At 34.7% G+C, this 24,256-nt stretch overlaps 1 protein-coding gene across 2 annotated transcripts in view; it reads right to left on the reverse strand.

The window, feature by feature from the left end:
* Ireb2 (iron responsive element binding protein 2) overlaps positions 1 to 24,256 on the reverse strand; it is a 52,061-nt gene that overhangs the window by 12,787 nt on the left and 15,018 nt on the right. For both annotated transcript variants that reach the window (XM_076851207.1, XM_076851208.1), the window contains exons 3-13: positions 17,546 to 17,711; positions 16,079 to 16,216; positions 15,009 to 15,227; positions 11,626 to 11,695; positions 10,945 to 11,128; positions 9,595 to 9,734; positions 7,360 to 7,531; positions 6,066 to 6,163; positions 4,015 to 4,131; positions 2,192 to 2,351; positions 853 to 988 (exon numbers count right to left, since the gene is read on the reverse strand). In XM_076851207.1, the coding sequence (XP_076707322.1) occupies positions 853 to 988; positions 2,192 to 2,351; positions 4,015 to 4,131; positions 6,066 to 6,163; positions 7,360 to 7,531; positions 9,595 to 9,734; positions 10,945 to 11,128; positions 11,626 to 11,695; positions 15,009 to 15,227; positions 16,079 to 16,216; positions 17,546 to 17,711 (1,600 nt within the window). The remainder of the gene's footprint in view (positions 1 to 852; positions 989 to 2,191; positions 2,352 to 4,014; positions 4,132 to 6,065; positions 6,164 to 7,359; positions 7,532 to 9,594; positions 9,735 to 10,944; positions 11,129 to 11,625; positions 11,696 to 15,008; positions 15,228 to 16,078; positions 16,217 to 17,545; positions 17,712 to 24,256) is intronic.

Here is a 24,256-nt window from a genome sequence, read left to right on the forward strand (position 1 = left end):
CTATCACGCTACATGAAAAAATTTCTCAAATACCACTTGTTATAATATAACCTTTTAAAATATTTGTTTTGTACTTACATCCAACATGTTTGCTTAAATTGTATCAAGACAATCTGGTTACAGCAATTTCACCAAAGACCACCCCCCCCAGAGAAATCTGTTATGAATAAATCTTTTAATTCTTAACCAAGTAAGCTAGAGAAGGGTACCTGTCAATAATTCCAAGATGATATAGCTAAAAGATTATGAGCATAATACTTGTAAATTACTTGGTTATTCTAAGAGCAAAAACATCTAAAATTTATCAGGCTTTCAAAGGAACTGATAATTTATATAAGATAGTATGTTTCAAAATATACAGAAAACACAACTAGCATCAATTAGTTTTTTGATAAAAAATGTAAATGTTTATTTTCACCAAATTTCAGGGACAATTCAATCTATGTTCTGTAGAACAAATAACCTTACAAAACCTCAATTATTTACTGAGTTAATAAACACAATATCTAAGATTTTATTCAACTGTATACAAATCATGGAAATTACATAGTACTAGGTACTACTCTTATATTGTCACTATTAACCTGGTTTTTACTTGTCTTTTCTTTCCAACTAAGTATCCTGAAGCTGAGTGATTACATGTTCTACTTCTAAATAGCTAGCACAGTTCACTGCTCATCAGAAATGCCCTGTTTGCTGAGTTTCAAGGCATCAGAGATTGTGTAGTTACGGCGAAGTAACAAGTAGAACTATAGCATATTTTTTTTCTATCTTCTCTTTGTATATGAAAAGCCCTAATAAGCAGCTCCAATACCTACTAAACACCAATGTCAATATAAAACTGTCACTTACCCAAGCTTACTAAGATATGGTAATACTCCACTTGAACTGAGGTAATGTGTAACCATCCCACTGCCTGGAGATAAACTTGTTCTAATATAAGGTTTAACATAGAGACCAGCTTCAACAGCCTTTTTAGCCAAAAGACCTGCAAAGTCAACAAACAATGATGTATTTATTAATGGGAGTGTTTTCTCTTTTGTTTTAGAGTAGGAAGCAAGGAAGAATTTAATTAGCAGATTAGACTCAAATTCTATTTGGAGTAAAAACCCAAACATTCATATTTATTGTCACTACTTTGTTCATTTTATTCTACTGACTTGCTCATTTAAAACAAATGACAAGTTATAATAGATATACTAGCTGTTATATTGTAATTATTAAGCTATGGGTTGACACCACAGTGTCATGCACACAAACAAAAATAAAAGGATATACACATATAAGAGGTATGAGTAAATAAAATCTTTTGTTGTTTTAACAAGTGGGGATTAAATCTGGGGACACTTTATTACTAAGCTATGTCCCCAGCTTTTTAAAAAGTTATTAATTTCGAGATAGGGTCTTGCTAAGTTGTTGAGGCTGGCTTCAATCATGCAATCCTCTTGCCACTTCCTGAATTGCTGGGATTACAGGCATGTGCTACTGCCTCCATCTAATATGAACCTTTTTTTTGTTATTGCTTTTTGTTTTTAGTATTGGAGACTGAACCCAGGAATGCTTTACACTAAGCTACATCCCCAACCTTTTTTATTTTTTATTGTGAGACAAGGTCTTACTAAGTTGCTGAGGGTCTCATTACATTGCTGAGAATGGCCTTGAACTTGGATTCTTCTGCCTCAGCCTTCCAAATTGCAGGCATTAGTTTTGTGCCACCATACCCAGCTAAATGAACCATGTTTAAATACTATCACCATAATAAATTCAGGGTAATTTAATATTTACTCTACATGGTTTTATACAACTAAAGAACTGTTCTAATGTATATACAAATTGATTTCATTTATAATCCTTGTCAATAATCTTTTACTTCCTTTATAACTCTCAATGGAATCTTCCTTACTGGGATAATAAAATTCTTGTAGAAAACCAAGAAACACCAATTATACTTCTAAATTAACTGAAGAAACAGACCTATGACTACAACTAATAGATATGTAAGTTATAATTTAAAAAAAATTACCTTTCTATAATAAAACAAAATTAACAGTATAAATCAAACTCAGGCTCCTTAGGACCTAATTAAGATCTGAGAAACTCTCAAAATCAAACAGACTGATATCCATGACTACAACAGAAAAACAAAAAACAATTTTAGGACAAGAAAACATGGTTATAAACCACAACCTACCTGCAGCAAGCATGACAGATGGATTGCAATTATTGGTACAACTGATTACTGCAGCAATAACCACTGATCCATGAGACAGCTTATATTCACTTCCTTCATAATGAATAGAGACGGTATCATTTTGTTTTTCAGCTGCAATTTGGAAGCCTTTAAATCCAACCTATATGGATTTGCACATAAATATAAGCTAAACATAATGGATTTGTATAGAAAAAAAAGATTGGCAGAAAGTACAGACACTTGACATCTGATGATTTAACATTCAAAGTTCTATTTATAACTGACATTGAGAGTCCATAACATTCAGTAGTTATAATTCAGCTGAAGTGTGATTTGAATAATCATGATACAAATTTGGTGGTTTTTATAAGCAAAAACTGAGCTTGGATTGTAGCTCAGTGGTAGAGCACTTGTGAGCATGTGTGAGGCACTGGATGTGACTCTTAGCACTGCATATAAATAAACAAATTAAATAAAAAGGTCCAAGGACAACTAAAGAAATTTTAAAAAATTAAATCAAAAATAAAAAAAACTTATCTACTAAACGAATCCATCCAACTACCCAGAACCCAGTTTATTTTTTTTTTTAAACTGGGGATTGAGCCCAGGAACATTTAACCACTGAGCCACATCCCCAGTCCTTTTTTTTTTTTTGTATTTTATTTAGAGACTGGGTCTCAATAAGTTGCTTAGAGCTTGCTAAATTGCTGAGCCTGGCTTTGAACTTGTGATCCTCCTACCTCAGCCTCCCCAGCCGCTGGGATTACAGGCATCCACCACCACACCAGCCAAAATCCAGATCTTAATTGGCTTTGGTTTTGTCTATTCATTCTTTCTTACAGTAATTCTCGAGAAATGGTACAAATTCTTTCTATTCTGAAGATCTGCTCTAAAATGACCCTGTGTATGAGTCCAAGAGATGAAACAAGATTGGCTATGAGCCAGTAATTGTTGAAGGTGGATGACACATACACAGTAACTCATTACACTATTTTATTTCTGTATAAGTTTAACATTTTCCAAATAAAAAGTGAAGAAATCATAAAGAGAAAGGCTCTGAAGCTGGCCACAGTGCTCCATACCTGTAATCCCAGATATTTGGTAGGATGGGTCAGGAGGATCCCAAGTTTGAGGCCATTTTTAGCAACTGAGACCCTGTCTCAATATAAAATATAAAAAGACTGGGGGATGTAGCTCAGTGGCAGACCATCCCTAGGTTTGATCCCCAGTACCATAAAAAGAAGAAAAAAAAAAAAAGAGTGTCTGAAAAGAAAACCAACTCATAGTTCTTGTAATAGAACAGAGAAAACCAGACTAACACCATGATTCTCAGAAAATACAACCCCCCCTCCAAAAGCCAAAGGAGTCAATGGTTATTCAGTTATATTTTATCAGATTTTATGTGAGTAATGTCACAGTATAGTGATGTTTTTATCCTAGTCTGGGAAGTCACAAAATTCTTGAACAGTGCAGTTTAATAAACTTTCTCTGATGATGTACATATTCAGTATCTGTGCAGTTCAAGCCAAGAGCCACAGCCACATGCAACTATTTAGCACTTGAAATCAGACTATTGTGACTAACTTAAAATTTAATTTAAATAGACAGCCTCTGATCCTCACAGTGGAACCAGGAATAAGCTCACCAAATAACTGACCTGCACAATGGACAGAAAGAAAAACAGAGTGCTGCTGATATGGGCCATAATATATATATAACAAATATAGTAGAAGAGTAATTTTATGGATCAATCCCATAAACTTGTTCTTTACTGCTTAGCACAAAGCATGTTGACGGATATTAACAACAATTAAGTAATTTACCTTTTCATTTAAGCAAGCTTGAAAATCACTTTTCATGTCTGTCACAGCAACTCTATCCTGAGGTCTTTTTGGACCACTGACAGATGGAACTATTGAATTCAGATTAATCTGGATCACCTTGGAAAACAAAAGAGGAAGAGAAGGAATTAGGAGAAGAAATCCTAAGTACAGATTCCAATTCAAGCATTACTTTCTGAAGCAGAATGAGTACATTCACATTCATTTATCATTTAACATCATTTGCTTTAGTGGTAAAACACTCCCCTAGAAATAAAGACTTTAAGACAAACTTTTTTAAATTTATGAAACATAACTTGATAAGATTAAGCAGATCAGTGCAAATCAAACTCCCACAACACCAAAATTATGTAATCTACATGAAATCTATGGGTCTCCAAATGTTTTCTCTCCTCAAACATAAACACTATTGTAGCATATGCCTGATGATAAAGCAGAAGCCCATGCCAGCTATCCCATACTGCCTCAGAACTCTAAATTCACACTTGGTTGTTCTGAGATCATGGAGGTAGGTAATGCATATTAACACATTTCTCCTCTATCAGCTTCCATGAGGTAAAATTTGTCAATAAAGGGTGCTGTAGGAATACACAGTAGAGAAGAGGGTTTTCTCCACCTGGTTTCAAAGGATCTTTCTTTTATTCTTTGGTTAAAAATCATTATTGGGGTTAGGTGTGGTGGTGCACACCTATAAACTCAGCAACTCAGGAGGCTGTGGCAGGAGGTTTACAAATCTGAGGCCAGCCTCAGCAACTTAATGAGGCCCTATCTCAAAATAAAAAATAAAAGAGCTAGAACTATAGGTCAGTGGTCAAATTCCATGGGTTAAATACCTAGTATCAGTGTATAAGGCAAGTACTCTACCACTGAGCCACAGCAACAGCCCCTGGTCAGTTTTTTTAATTTCCATATTTTTTTCCATTTTATTCTACCGTCCCAGGTTTTCCATTTAATTTTATTATTCTTTCCCTTTTTTTTTTTTTAAATGTGGACAAAACACTAGATTCAACATAGGTCAAAAAAATCAGAAAATAATCAGAGAAGTTATCACAAATTCAATTCCAATGTATTCTACATTAGCCTTCAAGAAAATTTACTAGCCCAATGTGGTGGCACACGCCTGTAATCTCAGCGGCTTGGGAGGCTGAGGAAGGAGGACCGTGAGTTCAAAGCCAGCCTCAGCAATGGTGAGTTGCTTAGTAACTCAGTAAGACCCTGTCTCTAAATAAAAATGTTTAAAAAGAGCCAGGGATATGGTTTAGTGGTTGAGTTCCTCTTAGTTCAATCCCAGCACCCCGCCCCTTCACCCCACAAAAGAATATTTACTATGCCAAGCACTATTCTAGAAGCTGAGAAAACAATACCAAAGTTCCTGTCCTTGTGGAGCTTATTTATTTGTATTCTAATGGAAAGCCCTACAAAGAAGTATACATATTAAGAGTTCATATTGGGTGGGGACATGCTAAGATAAATAAAGCTAAGAAAATGGATTTTCCTATTTAAAAAAATAAAAAAAGCTTAACAGTCAACAAAATGCTTGATAACACCAACTCTTTAGACATCCTCAATACACTCTATTTTTATTTTGAGTTACTAGATTGAGCCTAGGACCTCACTTATGCTAGGCATAAGTGAGCTACCACTGAGCTACAATCCCAGTCTCCTTAATTCACTCTTTAGAAATAAATTTTAATAAGTTTTATTTCTGAATATGAATTCTATGTATTTAAACAGATAATAATTGCTTAGATTGTAAGACAGCTTTAAAACTAACATTTAGGACCATATAACAATGTTCCTCTATAACAAAGGAATAGTCAGTCATAAACCAGCAATAGAAAATCTATGGAAAATTATTAAAATTCTATGAGCTAGATATCATATTTTAGAGATTAGGTAACAGAGACAAAAAGGCTAAATAAATTGTCCATGGTTGTTCAGCTAATAAGTTTTAGAGCTAGGACCTGAACCCAAGTGGCCAGGTACCACAATTTATGCTTCTAATAATGACTGGGTGAGTTATCTGCATATACCTGGGAATATTCAGGTTCTGAAGAATTCTGGTCATTTTGAAACAATTTCACAGCTTTAAGGTACGTCTCCATTGACTTGAGTTTGGCTTTGTCAAAACCTAAAAGGAAGAAACAAGAACAAAATCTAGTAAGGAAATCAAATCTTAAAGAGTAAGGATGTGAAATTCCAATGGCAAGCAAGAAACAAACACAGTATAACACTTCTCTTGTTCTTACCTCTGAGAAGCCACATTTGAGAAAGCCCAGATTATATGAAGATACCACAGAGGCACATGTAGGCACATCTGAAAGCTCTAGCTTAGTCCCCAGCACACAACCTTTCATTGTTAGATGTGTGAGAAAACAGGCCTTCAGGACTCTAGGCCCTAGCTTTCAAATCTCATAGTTCAAGCCCCAGATATGAAGCAGAGAAAAGCTCTCTCCCTATGCCCTGTCTGAATTACTGATCTACTGAAACTGTAAGGCAATAAATGATTATTGTTAGTTTAAGCAACTGAATTTTAGGGCAATTTGCTATACACAACAAAATATGACTAACATCTCAGATTAATATAAAGTAATGAGGCACCTCTAATCATTTCTCTCTTGAAGTTCTTCTACCTACCAAATTCCAGATATGAGAAAGTTTTGCATTTTACAGGGAACATTCCTGCTAAGATAACATATGGTTTGTCATTCACTTTGCCATTTGATTCACTCACATATAATAATGTGCCCTCAAACTCAAGAATATAGTATATATCCCCCTCTAATCAAACATATCTTCGATTAAAGATAAGTAGCTCAGAAATAATTTCCTCATAAAAGGAAAAATAAGAAGAGATCTAGTTTTTAAAGAATAGAAGCCTTATGAAATATAAATATATTCTGGTCGTGAATAGTCAAGAGATTTGGAACCTGTAACCCTATGTGTTGCTTTTGGCAAAACTGGTGCTTCCTATTCTCTGGAAAGAACTCTGTCCCAAATGCTTGTCTGGTGGCTCTTCTACTCTGCCTACAGAATGAAATAGCTGTGAATATGCTCAAGCCTGGCTTCCATTAAAGTGAAATCTCTGATCCCTGTGAATCCATTATCATGGGGGAAACATGAGAATTAGTGGTTTGAATAATTCCTTTAAGTTGCTGTCAATGGATCATGGGGGCTAGTTTTTAAGGACGGAACACTCTTATAGACATATGATACAGTTAAAAAGCCACTGTTTCAAGACAATTTCAGAAATATTAAATATTAAATATAAATATTATCAGAAAGATACAGTGGAAATCTAACATGTTCATTCTTATATACTCTTACCTGTATGTTCTAAATGTTTTAATGTCACATTGTCAACAGGGAAAAAGCTGAGGATAGCACCATATTCTGGACACATGTTGGCTATTGTAGTTCGATCTACGATAGATAATTGTGAAACTCCACTTCCAAAAAACTCAACAAACTTTCCAGCTACTCCTACTTGCCTGAGGTGCTATAAAAAGGAATACAAACACACACAAAAAAATCAGAAATGGCAAGATTAGCAAGGATTTCCTGAAAACTATAAAATCTAATATATAACCAATACTATTGATATTGAAAGAACCAGATCCCTTGATATTCACATGAAACATAAACTCATTCTGGTTTTTAGGTATTTTAAGATTTAATTGGACCAGTAATTAAAAAATGGTCCAATGTCAGCTGGGCATGGAGGCACAAACTTGAAATCCCAGCAGCTCAGGAGACTGAGGCAGGAGGATCTTGAGTCCAAAGCCAGCCTCAACAACTTAGTGAGGGCCCCGAGCAACTCGGCAAGATCCTGTCTCCAAATAAAAAACATAAAAAGGGCTGGGGATGTGGCTCAGTGGTTAAGCAGGCCTGGATTCACTCCTCAGTACCCCCAAAAAACAATGCCATTGTTAGTCACAGTCAAAAGGGCTTAAAACTCAAGATGGCTACAATTCACATGTTAAATGCCTTTGAAATCTGGATATAACATGGACTCTAATGTATGCCTGTTGAGCCTTTATTCTTTCCTTTTTATGTGGTACTTGGTATTGAGTCCAGGGCGTCACATATACTAGGCAAACCTTCTACACTTAGCTACTTCTCCAGACATTTTTTATTTTGAGTCAGGGTGTTGCAAAGTTGCCCAGGCTGATCTTATTTTTAAAGAGAGAGAGAGAGAGAGAATTTTAATATTTATTTTTTAGTTTTCAGTGGACACAACATCTTTGTTTGTATGTGGTGCTGAGGATCGAATCCGGGCTGCACCCATGCCAGGCGAGCATGCTACCACTTGAGCCACATCCCCAGCCCTGCCCAGGTTGATCCTGAACTTCAGATCTTTCTGCCTCAGCCTCCCAAACAGCTGAAATTACAGGCATAAGTGTTTTTTTCTTTTATAGCAGCACAAAAAATAAAGGTGCTTCTTGCCACTGAAGGCACCTTAGATTTAATAAAATAATGATTGTATATTTAGGTTAAAATTATACACTAGCTACAAAAATTCTTTGAATTACAACTACCGATACAAATATTCCATTTTGATAGGATTTAACATATGGTTTCAAACTTAATTCCTTCTAAAATCATTCTTCATTAGTACCAAGTAACCAAAACAACTATTCTTTTCAAAATTGTAAAGTGATCTCAGGCTGGCAGGGAAACAAGGTCTAGGGAAGTGACTAAGACTGAAACAATCTTCAACCTATGTATGTTAAATCCTAACATTTAACAGGCACTCAAGATCATTTAATCTGGATGCTTTTTTAATAGATTTAGAAACTTGCTGGGCACAGTAGCACAAGCCAGTAATCCCAGTGACTTGGGAGGCTGAGGCAGCAGAATTGCAGATTCAAGGCCAGGCTCAACAACTTAGCAAGACCCTTTCTCAAAATAAAAAAAAAAATGGCTGGGGGAGCCAGGGTTGTGGCTCAGTGGTAGAGCACTTGCCTAGCATGTGGAAGGCACTGGGTTCAATCCTCAGCACTGCATACAAATAAATTTAAAAAAATAACAGTATTGTGTGTCCATAAACAATGATGACAACAACAACAACAACAACAAACAAAGAACAGCCAGAGTTCCCTCCCTTGGAGCTCTTCCTGTATGGTGGGAGCCTTTAAAAACAAAACAAAACAAAACAAAAACCTCCCTCAAAGAAAGGGAGGCTGAATATGATTAAGTATGATAATATGCATGTATGAAATGTCACAGTGAAACCCATTAATCTGTATCATTAATGAGTTAATCTTTATAATAAAAATAGTATTTATTTAAAATAAAAACATATTTATTTCCTGGTCTTATAATGAGGACTAAATGAGATAGTTTGTCAAATAAATAATGACTCTATTTTTTGTACTTACTACTACAGATTAAATGTTACATGTCTGCTTTTATTACTATAATGATAACTACCATGATGTGGCTAATAATGTAAAATCTAAGGTTAGAGGGATTAACCAAAATCTCTGCTCTTGTGGGACTCCTCCACATATGAAAAAATAAAGTCCCCTAAGTCATAAAGGTGCTAAAACTCTAACTTACCTTTGTAATGCCAAGAACAACGTCTATGGATGTAACAAAAGGGTTAGATGATCCAGTTAACTCACATCCAACCACCTCGGGTAAAGTAAGAGAAACAGGCAAACCAAGCATAACGGCTTCTGTTTCAATGCCTCCAACTCCTAGTGATAAGAATAGGTTTATTAGTAGAGTATATTTAAAGATGAAGTTTGCTCTGTAACATTTAAATCTCTATGTGTTTCACAAGCTTGACTTACACAGTACTTTACAGAACACTGCTACACTGCTGTTACTGTGGACTTGAACCTTTGACCATCTCAAAAAAATGACTCCATGCATGTGGTTTAAAGAAGTGATGTTTTTGCCTTTATATTAAATTTAATATTTAGTATTTATGCTATGCACACTGTACTATGCTCAAGGCACAGATATGAATACAACTCATATCATCCCGTCAATGTTAAGAAAAGCAATCTAATGAAAAAGAAAAAAAAAATCAACCATTGTAACACCCTATAAAAGAATAAGTACAGAGTAGGGCATTCTTAATTCAGTGAGAGGAGTTAAGGCTTTCAGGAAACAACAGAGCTCAATCTTAAAGTAAGATTTAATAGTAGCCATATTTCAGCAATAAAAGGGGTGGTCACCAAAGTCATTAGGTATGGAACAGCACAACCCATTCAGGGTAATAAATAACTAGTCTCAAAACATAAAATAAACAGCTGGGTATGGTGGCACACATTTGTAATCCCAGCAGTTTGGGAGGCTGGGGCAGGAGGACCATGAGTTCAAAGTCAGCCTCAGAAAAAAAGCAAGGTGCTAAGCAGCTCAGTGAAACCCCGTCTCTAAATAAAATAACAAAATAGGGCTGGGGATGTGGTTCAGCGGTCGAGTGACCTTGGTACCCCCAAAATAAAAATAAATAATCTCTAAGATGGGTGCAGGTGAATGGTCAAAAGGGCAACAGGTTGTGAAGGGCTTGAATAAAGTGCCATTAAGGAATCTAGATTTATAAAGGCAACCAGGAGAAGCTGCTGAAAAACTTTAAATAAGGATTAACAAGTCTAGCTACATCAACACTGCCACACTGCCCCTTCACCTCCTCAGCATCATCACTGCAATTACTTCCCAAATGGTAGTACTGTGCTGGCCCTGTGCAAATTTTTCACAAATCCTCTTTTTACCACATAAATGATAAACTCCCTGAATTTAGACGTTTTTGTTGTTGCTGCTGCTATAATTGATATTAAAAAAAAAAAAACAAAAAAAAAAACAGAGCCTCAAGCTATGAAGACCAGCTATTTGTTCTTTGATAATGTTACTAACAGCCCTTCCCAAAAGGAAATTAAATGTATTTGGTAATTTACTTACCCCACCCAAGAATCCCCAAACCATTCACCATGGTTATATGAGAATCTGTGCCAACTACACTGTCTGGGAAAAGGAGATCCTTTTCTTCAAATACCACTCTCGACAAATATTCTAAGTTTACTTGATGAGCCATTCCAGTTCCAGGAGGGATGACAGCCACATTCTTAAAAACTCTTGAACTCCACTATGTTTTGTTTAGATTCAAGAAATATAAATATTAGTATATCATATGAGCTTATATTCATAATCAAGATATAAATAGATACTAAAATATGCTCACCAATATTCAACAAGGCCAATTCAAAGTTTACAGTACATATTAAAAAAATATGCAAAATCTGAACCTAAACACATTCATTTTGTAAATTATTAAGACCAAATTAAGTCAAAGAAAATGTTCAAATATTCCAGATATGTAGTAGTATTTAATTGTGTCCCAAAGATTTTAGGGAAAAGAGTTTGGGAAGGCCCAAGGTATATACAAGGAATTCCAAGTCAGTGCTCCATCTTCTTTTTAATATACTGGGGTATCCAATAGGATTTTACAATTTTATTGTTTTGGTAGGAACACAACAGTTCTAGTATCATAAAATCTTTTAAAACCACTAGTCCACATATAAAAATTGTACTTATCAATATTTTATAAATGTCAACACAAAAACTTCTTCAAATCATTTATACCTTGAAAAACTGAAGCCTCTCTCGATTTCTGCCAAATTCTACTTCTTGATTTTTAAATACTGTTTCAGGTCTAAAAGCAAGAAAAGCTGGTATTAGGTGCATATATTATAAGAAAGACTTACTTTGTTTCTAAGTCTTTACTCTTATGCATACTTATGCAAACATTAAAAATTACCCACGGAAGAACCACTTACTAGACTTCTCAAAATTTCTTTTCAACAAAGTTCTGCTTTACCTAACACACTAGACAGCTACAGAAAGGAGTCAAGTGTTTAAAACTAAAAATACATTATTATGAGAGACTTGTTTAGATCATATTAAAAATAAAACAGTCAGTACTGTTGGGTTTTCCAATGCAAGCAAACAGAAGGGTAGTAGCTTACTCAACAATAAATACAAACATTCTCACCTACCTGGCTCTTGTGCCAGTTAAATGGTGAGATAAATGTTGACAATGACAACACCTGAACATCATTTCATAGTTTAAAATAAAGCTTTCAGAAAAAACCTTTTATTCATCTCATCCAAAATGAAAGGCTCTATTCTTCAGTAGCAATTTAATGTACATGTATTATAAATATAGTTTACACAAGTTATTTAAACTAAAAGACAAAAAAAAAATTTACCTGAGTAATTGTAGTAATGTTTAGCAAAGTATTTTTATCTAATAGATTTTTAAAAAGATTTCAAGCTGCTTTGCTTATTTTGATCATCAGCTGCTAATTGTTAACTAGAATACCAATATAATTTAAATTATACATGTCCACCAGGATCCAGATGATAAAGAGTTGTTTAATTGTCAACTTTTTTTTTTTTAACATGTATTTTTTTAAGTTACAGTTGGGCACAATACCCTTACTCCATTTGTTTATTTTTATGCGGTGCTAAGGATCGAACCTAGCACCTCGCACATGCTAGGTGAACTCTCTACCGCTAAGCCACAACCCCAGCCCCATAATTGTCAACTATTTTTTTTGCAAAGATTATTTTAATAATTCATGGCCGAGTGATCACTAGAAACTACACTACATCTTAAGATTTTTCTTAGGACCTCGGGGAACACAGCTTTCTAGGGCTACTCCAAGTATTTCACCTTTCCACAGCACTATGGAACAAAGTGCCATAAAAACATTTATTAGCTCAATTCAAACTGAGAAGTGGTTTCAAGTGCTAAATGTTAAATTCTCACCTTTTACCCTTCAATTTCTTAGTTGAACCTATAATTAGTACTTCACTGATGCATAAAAAAACACAAAAGAGTTACTATTTCCACACACCCAGCCACTACTATATAATACTTTGCAATTTAGAGTCAAAATTGAGGGAAAATGAGATTTTTAGTAAGGTCTGGGGATATAGCCCAGTAGCAGAATGCTTGCCTAATATGCATCAGAGCCTGGGTTCAATCCCTGGCACCAACAAAACAAACAAAAAACCAATGATTTTGAATTAATAAATTTTCCTTTTCAGAAAGTTAACTTCTATATATGTAGCATTAATCTTTTTTTTTTTTTTTTTTTTAAGTTGTAGAGGGATACAATACCTTTTTATTTATTTTTATGAAGTGCTGAAGATCAAACCCAGGGCCTCACATGGGCTAGGCAAGTGCTCTACCCCTGAGCCACACGCAGCCCTGGCATTAATCTTAAAAGTCAATATGATCTTAACAATCAGGGCAAGTAAGTAGCAGGAATAAAGAGTGATTACATAAAACTACCATAATTTCATAAGGAAGGACTCATAGATTATAGTGACTTCCTAGGAAGAGCACATGAAATCACTATAACCTGAGGCTTTATAAAAATGTTGAACCCAAAATTTTTTAACTGGATAGAACTTGAAGAATCCAATTCAGGGGCAAACAAACTAATATATTATTTGGCACTTAAAATATGTGTGAGTGGACATTTTTCTTAGTTATTCCAAATGTTATTTTTTTAAAAAACAGGAAGTATAATTTTTTACTAAATTTAAAAAATTCTGATAGCCTATTAATAATGGGATAAACAGTAGAACTCTCTTCTCTCTTAAAACTAAGAGAATAAAAATTTGGAAACTTTTTAGTACATAAAAATTCAATACAAAGAACTTCTTATTTTGAAAAATTATTAGGAAACTAACTAAATCCTAAGAACAGGATTCTTTTCTAGGCATGTTTACTACTTTCAATGATATCATACAGGAAAATATTTCCCTAAAAGAGCTCATTAGGTTTATAACATATGTGATAATAGTCATATTCTAATATAAAATTCTGGATGCAGCATGAAAAAAAAACCCTGAAATCCTCTGTGGGGGGCAGCTAAATATAGCAAATTCATAAAAAAGATACGAATGATGAATGAACATATCAATGGTACAAATCCATTAATATAAGAAAATTCAGTTTAAAATGAGATCCCATTTTCTATCTACATTAGTCAGAAAAGTGATACATAGGACTGGGGATATAGCTCAGTGGTAGAGCATTTCCCTATCTAATTTCTAGCACTCGCACCTGCACACACAGACACACAAATTCATGGCTAAATGGCTGAATCTTATTTATTTATTTATTTTGGTACTGGTGATTGAACCCAGGGACGCTTAACCACTGAGCCACATTCCCAGCCCTTTTTTATATTTTATTTAGAGACAGGGTCTAAGTTGCTTTTGGCCCTGACTAAATTGCTCAATTTGGCTTCAAATTTGTGACCTCCTGCCTCAACCTCCTGAGGAATCACTTCCTGGGTTGAGGATAAGGCTCAGTAGTAGAATGCTTGTATACTGTAGGTTCAATCCCCAGGACAGGAAAAAAAAATATTTTTGAAGGGGTGGGGGGTGAGGGATGAGGGTTACTCAGGATTGGACCCAGGGGCACTTAATCACTGAGCCATATCCCCAGCCCTTTTTAAAATTTTATTTAGAGACAGGGTCTATGTTGCTTTAGGCCCTTACTAAATTGTTAAGTCGGCTTCAATCTTGTGACCTCCTGTCTCAACCTCCTGAGCCAGTGGGATGACAGGCATGGGCCACCACACCTGGCTTTTATTTTTTATTTTGTGACAGGGTCTTGCTAAGTTATCAAGGGTCTTACAAAATTATTTAAACTCCTTGAACTTGTAATCCTCCTGCCTCAGCCTCCCTAGTCACTGGGATTACAGGAATGCACTACCACACCCAGCTAGAGACTAACAATTTAATTTAAACTTTGCTTCTTTCAGTACAATAGAAACGAAATACAGCACATAAATGCAGACACAATATTAACAGCAATTGGGTGGGAAAATAAAAGTGATTTCCTTAACTGAAAAATAACTAGCACTAAAAAATATTAACAATATTTATTATTGTTAATAAAAATTAACTGGCAATAATAAATATTAACAAAAACATTCTCATACTCAGGCACTGGTTGCAAATGAAAAGGACATAGGATGGGTGTATTCTCAATCTGTGAAGAAAATGTTCCTGAGTTTCGGCCTAGTTCTCCAGAATCGCAGGATCCTCGGCAGGTAGTCTGGCCTCTGCAGGGAAGCTTCTTAGGCTGCACTTTAAGTGGAGAAAGCTTTCCTATTTTCTGTAGGTCACCACCTCCAGGATTTGGCGCATTCTGTATTGCACTATTATTCCCAAAAGGAAACAAAACCATTTAGAAGTAACAGAAATTTAGCTCTTCAAAAAATGCATGCTATCTGAAGTAAATGAATGATGTTTGAGGGCTAACACTTATTGTTTAACTCAAGTTTTAAAAGCAAATTTCAGATAAATTGTTTTCATTTATAATTTATATTTATGGAGATAAAAACTAATTCTAAGTGCCCCATATAGTCATTTTTATATATACCAATTTAAATAACTTGATAGCAAGTGACAATATGGTTCTTTTTAACAACTGAGAAGCACAGAGCCAATAGTTTTAATAATAGAGTGTAAAAACTCTCACGGGTTATAATAAATTGCAATATTATACTGCTACTGCAAGGAATGTAAAAGACTAATGCATGAGAACAGAAATATGGTTTCTTGTTTGCCCTTGGCCTTATAAGGAGCCTTATAAATATTATATTATGTAAATATTCCACTTATTTCAGTGGAAAGAAAGAGCTTTAGTAAGCTCAATGCTTTTAATCACCAATTAAAGACAAATCTTTAGATTCTCTCTGAAAGGTAAATAGGTTAAAATACAAAAAGTGAAAACTTAATTCAGACGTTCACTCAAAAAAAAAAAAAGATGGTTGTAAGCTTGTATATTTTTATCAAATATGGCAGCAAAAATACACAAACATGAAAATAGTTCTAAACTATGAGTACAGAAAATTTCACCAATTCATAAACTTTCCACAAGTTTTCCTTTAATATATTAGTCAATACTAAATGGAGCATGCTTTACTCTGGCATAAATTGCTTTCCCAGATATTTTATACTTCCACAAAACTTGCATGACTGTCTATAAATATCTGTATTAAAGTACCATTTACTGAAGTCAATTTGTAAAGAATGGTCAACTGTGAGATCTGTCGGACAGGCAGGATGGACTTTTTTAGGATCACCTCCAAGAGTTTTCACTGCCTCTCTCATAGCAGCAAAATCCACCATTGCCGGTATTCCACTTAAAAAAAAAAGAATGATCAAATTACAATTCTAATTTTTTTTAAATAAAATGTTTAATAATAATTAACATGTACTTATTCATTTTTATTTTTTAGAAATATCCTTTATTAGTATTTATTTTTGAAAATATAATGAGAATTAACATTATTATCTGAGAACTTGAGTGCTTAGGGACAAAAGAGGCAAAAATAAGAGAAGAGATGATTTTAGGAGGTGCCTGTGGAATTCTTTTCTTCCTCCAATTTTTTGACAGCCCCTCCCTTTTCCCTAGCTCTGGCCCCTTTGTCCTGTGGTTCCCTCTTATAATCTCAAAGCTATCCACAATAACTGCCCCCCCAATAACTTTTGCTTATATTCATCTATCCATAATATCCAGGCAACTATGTAACAAGGATGTACTAAATGCCTTCACTGTAATAGATTTCATAAGAATGTGGTCAAATAATAGTTTTTGCTCTTAAAGAATTAATAGGGAAGATAAAACAATGATTACAGAATAGAAGGATATGTGAGGTAACACAGATCAGACTTAGGTGGGTGGGCAAAGGGGATGTTCTAGCAAAATCCTAGGCACCCTTTGAAATTTAGCTCCAGGTACATATTCCAATAAATAATTCTTGGGACACCTCAGACCATGCAAGGTCTTTCAGGCTAAAGACATCAGATTTTATTCTAAGTATGATGGAAATCAAGTAGTACCTGGAGGAATGACATAACCTGATTAACATTTTTAATGAAGTCACTCCATATACCATGTAAAGAACCAACTACAGGCTGCAAGTGTGGGGGCAAGTATACCAGGTAAGAGACTACAGTACTAGTAGTCCAGGTAAAAGAAAATGGGGCTAGAACCAGGATAACAGTGATAGAGAGGTAGAAGATATTTGGACACAGGATATATTTTAAAGGTAGCAATGACAGAATTTGCTGACAAGACTGGTGATAGGGGTGCAAGGAAGGAGAGGAATCAGAGCTAATCCTAGATTAGAAGCCTAAAAAAACTGGGACTCTATGGTAGCATTTACTACGAGAGAGAAGACGTAGAAAGGGATACGTGATATGGACAGTCAAGAAATCAAGTTCTGGACATGTTAAGTTTGAGAAACCTACTAGCTACATAGAGATGACAAGCAGGTAGTTAAGGAAAAGCAGTTTTGGAATAAATGGCATGAGAAATATGTGCCTGATTTTTATAACATGGCTTCAGCTTGGAAAGGGAAACTTTTATAAACTTCATAATTAAAAATAAATCCATACATCAGGAAATCTGAATTTTAAAAGGGAACATTCTAAAAATTCATTCACATTAAATGAACCAATGACTCACGTAAAATCTTGAAGAAGAACACGGGCAGGGAAAAAGGGCACTTCAACAATGTTTTGTTTGGTTTTCCAGTCTAAAATGTTCATAACATCTTCCTTTTTCATTAAAAAGCCATCACAATTTCGTACAGCAGCTTCCAACAGAACCCGTATTGAGTAAGGCAGAACATCTGATTCAAGAGAAAATATTACTATTAATAAGAGAGCAATCATATGTATATAATGTAAAAATTACAACAGCCAAAAGATAAAAACATTAATGCAATGTTTTCTCAATTTAAAAATTCACTTTTTAGTCTAACAAACATAGAATCTAATATCATTCATGTTAACTATGACTTTCCTATGCATAACCCCAAGGTCCAAGGCCATGAAAAAGCAAAGACAAAAATTTTCATGTAAGACTTGCATTGATTTGGGCATATCACACTATAATCATGACAAATAAATACTTCCTCTTCAGGAAAGACAAGAAAAAAAAATGAAAAGCACCAAATATAGATTAAATACCTATTACAGAAAAAAAAAGTCTGATAGTTTATAATAAATTTAAAATACTTCAAATCAAAAGCAGTCCAAGTTTAAAAGTAAATCAGGATGCCGGGTGAGAAAAAAATCATTTTATGAAAACTTTCACTCACTCTTGATTACCAGTCTAAAGATATAATAGAGAATTCAGTATTGTTAAATTTTCAATCATATTAAATTCTCACATCAGATTTGGCCACATAATTAGAATTTAAAAGGAAGAGTAAATGAATGTGAGTGGTTGAAAATATCATGGCTGTCCACACAATAGATTATCCTGCAGCTGTTTAAAGGATTGATCTCCAGAATACACTATTAAGAGAAAATGTGGGGCAAAATTGAATTTATAACACATGCTACCTATCCTTACAAAAGGTTAAAAAATACAGATATGTGTAATATATACATATACACACATATATAGGTACATACATTATAACATATACTAAATATACAATTTGAAAATATTTACTACTGTCAGGATTACACCTGTAATCCCAGTTATGCAGAAGGACCTCAAGTTTGAGGCCAGCATACACAACATAGTGAGACCCTGTCTCAAAAAATCAAAGGGGCCAAGGATGTAGCTCAGTGGTAGAGTGCCCCTGGGTTCAAACCTCAGTACAGAAAAAAAAAATTACTATAGAAAAATGATTTTTAAAAAACATATATACATATGTATATTGGTATATATGTGTGCCATATATATATATATATATATATATATATATATATAATACATATAAAATATATATACATGTTGAGCATCCTTAATTTAAAAATCTGAAATTCAAAATGCTTCAAATTTTTTTTTAATTTTCCTCCATTGATAAAGTCTATGAAAATATTCCAAAATCTCCAAAACTCCAACACTTGAAAAACACTTCTGGTCCCAACTGTTTTGGTATGAGTAAATGATAGACAAGTTTAAAGTCAGAGAAGTTAAGGAAAAAACATAACAAAACTCTAAGCTTGAAGCATAGCTCAGTGGCAAAGTAAATGCCTAGCAAGTGTGAGCCCTAAATTCAATTCCTACCATTAATATATAAATACATAAATAAAAATAAAAATTCTTGTAGGGCGTGGTGGCTCACACCTGTAATCCCAGCAATGCAGGAGGAGGCTAAGGCAGGAATACTGAAGTTTGAAGCCAGTCTGAGCAATTTAGTGAGACCCTCAGCAACTTATAATTATGAGACCTATCTCAAAATAAAAAGGACTAGGGATATAGCTCAATGATAAAAGCACCCCTAGGTTCAATCCCCAGTACCAAATAAACAAACAAATATCCATACATTTTAATAAGAAATGTATGAATTCGTGATTTATTTTTCTCTTTCTAAATGTTTTCCTAGCTCTATTCACAGAAAATGCCTAGGACAAAGACAACACAATAGTAATGAATCCCTAGTACCTTAGCCTGTTATTTCTAAAAACTATTTCTCATTTTTAAAACAGTTCCTTAGAAAAATGGCTGATTCTATCTGGAGAAGAAAATGTACAAACCGAGCCTGGAACATCTTGTGTTGGAAATAAAAGACTAATAGGGATACTAATGGATCAATTTGATTCAAAATGAATAATGACTGCTATTCACTGAAACATATCAACTATATAAATAGGCCTGGGTTTACAATGACTCTCAAAAAACACTCTTCCATCAATCACCAATGGAAATTGCTAAGGCATAAACTCATTATTCTGAAAACTGATAAAGGGGACAAAAAAAAAAAATCAATCATTAATCTTGTCTCCTCTGATTTCAAGTAACTAAGAGTTAAAAAAGAAAGTTCTCCATTTAGAGAGTTACAGCTAATAAATGTAGAAGGAATAATATAATTAGAAAATACACCACAAACAATACCTAATAAAATATCAGATCTAGGGGCTGGGACTGTGGCTCAGTAGTAGAGTGCTCACCTAGCATGGATGAGGCCCTGGGTTCAATCCTCAGCACCACATAAATGTAAAATACAAATATTGTGTCTACCTAAAACTTGAGAATAAACATTTAAAAAAATATATCAGATCTAGACAATGATCATAAAGCTAAAATCATTAGGTTATATGCAGATGGCAGTGGAACTTATAATGGACAGATCAAGCTGATAACACCTATTTCTCTTAGCATCACCCATTATATTTCCTCCTGATGAAGCAGAAAATACAAGTGGCACTAGGAAGTATTATTACAAAACTAAGTACTGTCCATTAATAAACCCACATATAATCAAATCTCTAGCTTTAACTTCCAGTTAATAAGAAATACGGGGTGGGGGCGGGTATTGTGGCTCAGAGGTTGAGTGCTCGCCTAGCATGTGTGAGGCACTGGGTTCAATCCTCAGCACCACATAAAAATACTGTGTCCACCTATTTAAAAAAAAATAAGAAATATGGGAGAGAGTAGAACAGTAAAATGAAACTACAAAGCGGCAATCTGCCACATCAAGAACATGGTATATTCTACGGGAAATAACGTGGCTTCTTCAACAAAAAGTAGTAAAGAAAAGGGGGAAAAGAGGACTATTACAAACTAAAAAAGACTTTAGAGACACAGCAATCAAGTGTTCTGTGTGGACACTATTTGGACACTGTCTGCACAAACCAAATGTTTTTGATACCAGGAATCGAACCCAGGGGTGCTTAACTGCTGAGCCACATTCCCAGCCCCTTCTTTTTTTTTTTTTTTTTTTTAAGCAGGTGGGCGCTGCCCGGCTGTCGCCCTGCCCTTCTTTTTTTTAATATTTATTCTTTAGTCTTCGGTGGATACAACATCTTTGTATGTGGTGCTGAGGATCGAACCCGGGCCGCACGCATGCCAGGCGAGCGTGCTACCGCTATAGCCACATCCCCAGCCCAAGCAGCCCCTTCTTTTTTTAATATTTTATTTTGAGGCAGAATCTCCTTAAATTGCTTAGAGCTTCTCTAAGTTGCTGAGGCTGGCTTTAAACTCATGATCCTCCTACCTCAATTACAATTTGATCTGTGCAAGCCACCATGCCCAGCTTGCACAAACCAAATGTAAAAATATATTAAGACAACCAGAGAAAAGTTCTTGCTTACTAGATTTAGATTATATTAAGAAATTACTTAATCTTGTTATGCATAATAATGACACGATTTATTTTTTCAATGCATATCAGATATGTATACTGACGAATATTTACAAGTTAAGAAAACGGCATAATATTTGAAAAAAAATTGGGTGAAATGTTGATACCTGGCTGATAAATACATGGTGGGTTACTAATGAGTCTCTCCTTGCTTTTTTTTCCCCCATTAAGAAAAAATTTATTGCCAGTGCAGTGGCATACACCTGTAATCCCACCAACTTGGAGCTGAGACAGTTCGAGGCCAGCCTCAGCAATTTAGCAATGTCCTGTCTCAAAATTTAAAAAAGGGCTGGGAATATAGCTCAAGGTAAGGCACTCCTGGGTTCAATCTCCAGTACCAAAAAACCAGAAAATATTTGACTTTTCTGCTATGTTTTAACATTACGTGCACAAATCAGACATGGTTAACTGTTCTTAGGAAATTATTGAGCTATAAATATTCTTACACATAAATGAAAGACTATTAAAGTTGTAATTGAAGAGAAAAATAAAACTACAGAATCAGAAACACTAGATGCAAAGCCTGAATTTGCTATTTACTACATAGAAGTGATCTTTAGAAAATGACAAAGTTGATGCATTTTCTCAAATTGGGAATGCTACCTACTTAACAGAGATGTGAAGAACTATCTTTCTTACCTCATCTATTTACTTAGCCACATACCTACCTACCCATCCATCCATCTTTTATGGTACTGGGGAATAAACCCAGGGCACTCTACTACTGAGCCACATTTAAGTCTCACTAAGTTGCCAAGGCTGGACATGAACTTGCTATCCTCCTGCCTTAGCCTCCTGAGTTGCTGGAATTACAGGTTTATCGGTTAGCTGCACCCAGCTAACAGATCTAATATGTATAAAATACCCAAATTATGACAAACAGTAAGTACTTAACAATATTAATTTTGATCCTTTTCTCAAATCAGAAATAGTAACATCCCTCAAAACAGAGGGAATTAGAGGGGAAAATATTTTTAATAAAACATTCTGAGAAAATAAGAAAAATATTATCAAAGAAATTAATACATGATTAACTTTTTAATTTGGTTAATTATACTGAGAGTCTCAGGAATATTTTTCTTTATATGGCATACACCTGTAATCTCAAATCTGGGAGGCTGAGGCAAGAGAATGGCAAGTTCCTGGCCAGCTTTAGCAACTTAGTGAGATCCTGTTTGAAAATTTTAAAAAGGGGGTGCGGTAGGGATGTAGCTCAGTAGTAGAGCACCTCAGGGTTCAATCCCTAGCACCACAAAAAAGAAAGTATTTTACAGAAAGCATGTCATCAGATTTCTAGTTTAACATGGCAAATTATCACTACTTTCTTCTGAAACCCACTAAGTAGTTACAGCAATGTTGTAAACACACAAGAACAAAGAGGAAAAAGCAAAACCAACACAATTTTGGAAAACAAAGTACACAGATGAGTGGTAACAGAATAAGCAGAACAGAGAAAGCTGTAACTTAAATATCTACATGGGGACAGGCAATCCAAAACAAAGACTAGGTATCTGGATTGCCTAAGCTTTCTTAGGGAAGTTAGAATACAATGAAGCAATGCCTTTAAAATTCCAATAGAAAACAATTTCCAGACCAGAAATTTACACACTGGCAAACTACTAAATAATCAGGTAAGGTCTCAAAAATCTACTTCCCAGGCAACCCTTCTAAGGAAACTTCTGGAGGATATGCTCTATAAAACAAAACAGTAAACAAAATTAGAAAAATCATGAAATCTAGGAAAAAGCCTCCAACATAGGACCAAGAGCAAAGACTCTTTAAAGACCCAATTGCTGTGCAAGTCACAGTGTAATCAGTTTCAAATGGAGCAAAAGATAAAAAAAGTCCAGAGGGGATGCTGCCAATAAAACGGAAAAAAAAATAATAATAATAATTTCCTGATTATAACCAACAGGAGTTCAGTTCTCTTGAACAGTTTGGAAATAAATTATTGATAAGAATACTAAAAACTAAGCAAACAAAAAAAATCATTAATTACAGGGAAAATACAAAATTGTATGAGAAATGTGCAACAGTGACTACATGGACTGGCTGAGAATTATTTACAGTGATAATAAATTACATTGAGATGCATGAATATATGTAGAAGTATCAAATCCTCATTTTCCATAGCAGAAATTCACTAAAATCTGAAATAGAAAAATAAAAGAATCAGCAGCATAAGCAAAGACTATTTAATAATATGCAGGAAATTACCAGAAAAAAGCAGCCACGAGAACTGAAATTTTTCTGGGGAGCAGACACAGGGTGTGGGAGATAAGAAAAGGGACTACTATTTTGGGTATAATCTTTGTGAGGGTTTTAAATTACATTATTTGAAGATTAAAAAGCAATTACCAAATAGTGCTATGAGAAAAATGAACCACAAATGTTAACTAGACACTTTTTCACAAAGAAGCACTGCCACAAATTTGTCTAATTTCAAAATCATGACAGAGACTTATTGCAAGGAAAGATGCAACCAAACAAAATTTCATATTTCATCCCGTGAAAGTCAGTCTCTGATATTATGATATCATTAATGTTGGCCTTCTGATATTCATGCTGCCATGAAATCTGTTCTGAATCAGTTCTGCTAGTGTGACCAACAATGTATGGCAGAGATGAGAGTGTATGATTTTCAAGACCAGGACATTTTTTCCGCTTCAGTCTTCCTCTCTTACTTGCTCTGGGGAAGCCAGCAGATGCCTGTTTTGAAACAATCAAGTAGTCCTTAGGAGACACCCATATGGGGAAGAACTGAGGCCTCTCCATCATCAGTGAACACCAACACCTGTCAGCCATGTGCTTGAGCCCTCAGAAGCAGGTTCTCTACCTTTGTCTAGCCTTCAGGTGAATGCAGCCTCAGAACATTTGGCTGTAACCTCATTAAAGATCCTGAGCCAGAACTCTTTAACTAAGTCATTCTGAAATCCCTAATGTATAGAGACTATGAGAGATAATAAATGCCTATTATTGCATTAAACTACAAAGCTTTTGGTTTGTTATCTTCTTCTGCTGCTGTTATTTATTTAGGACCTACTAAGAAACAGGTGCTTTATATCAGCTCATGT

Source organism: Callospermophilus lateralis, chromosome 3 (genome assembly GCF_048772815.1).
Source record: "Callospermophilus lateralis isolate mCalLat2 chromosome 3, mCalLat2.hap1, whole genome shotgun sequence".
NCBI classification, from domain to species: Eukaryota; Metazoa; Chordata; class Mammalia; order Rodentia; family Sciuridae; genus Callospermophilus; species Callospermophilus lateralis.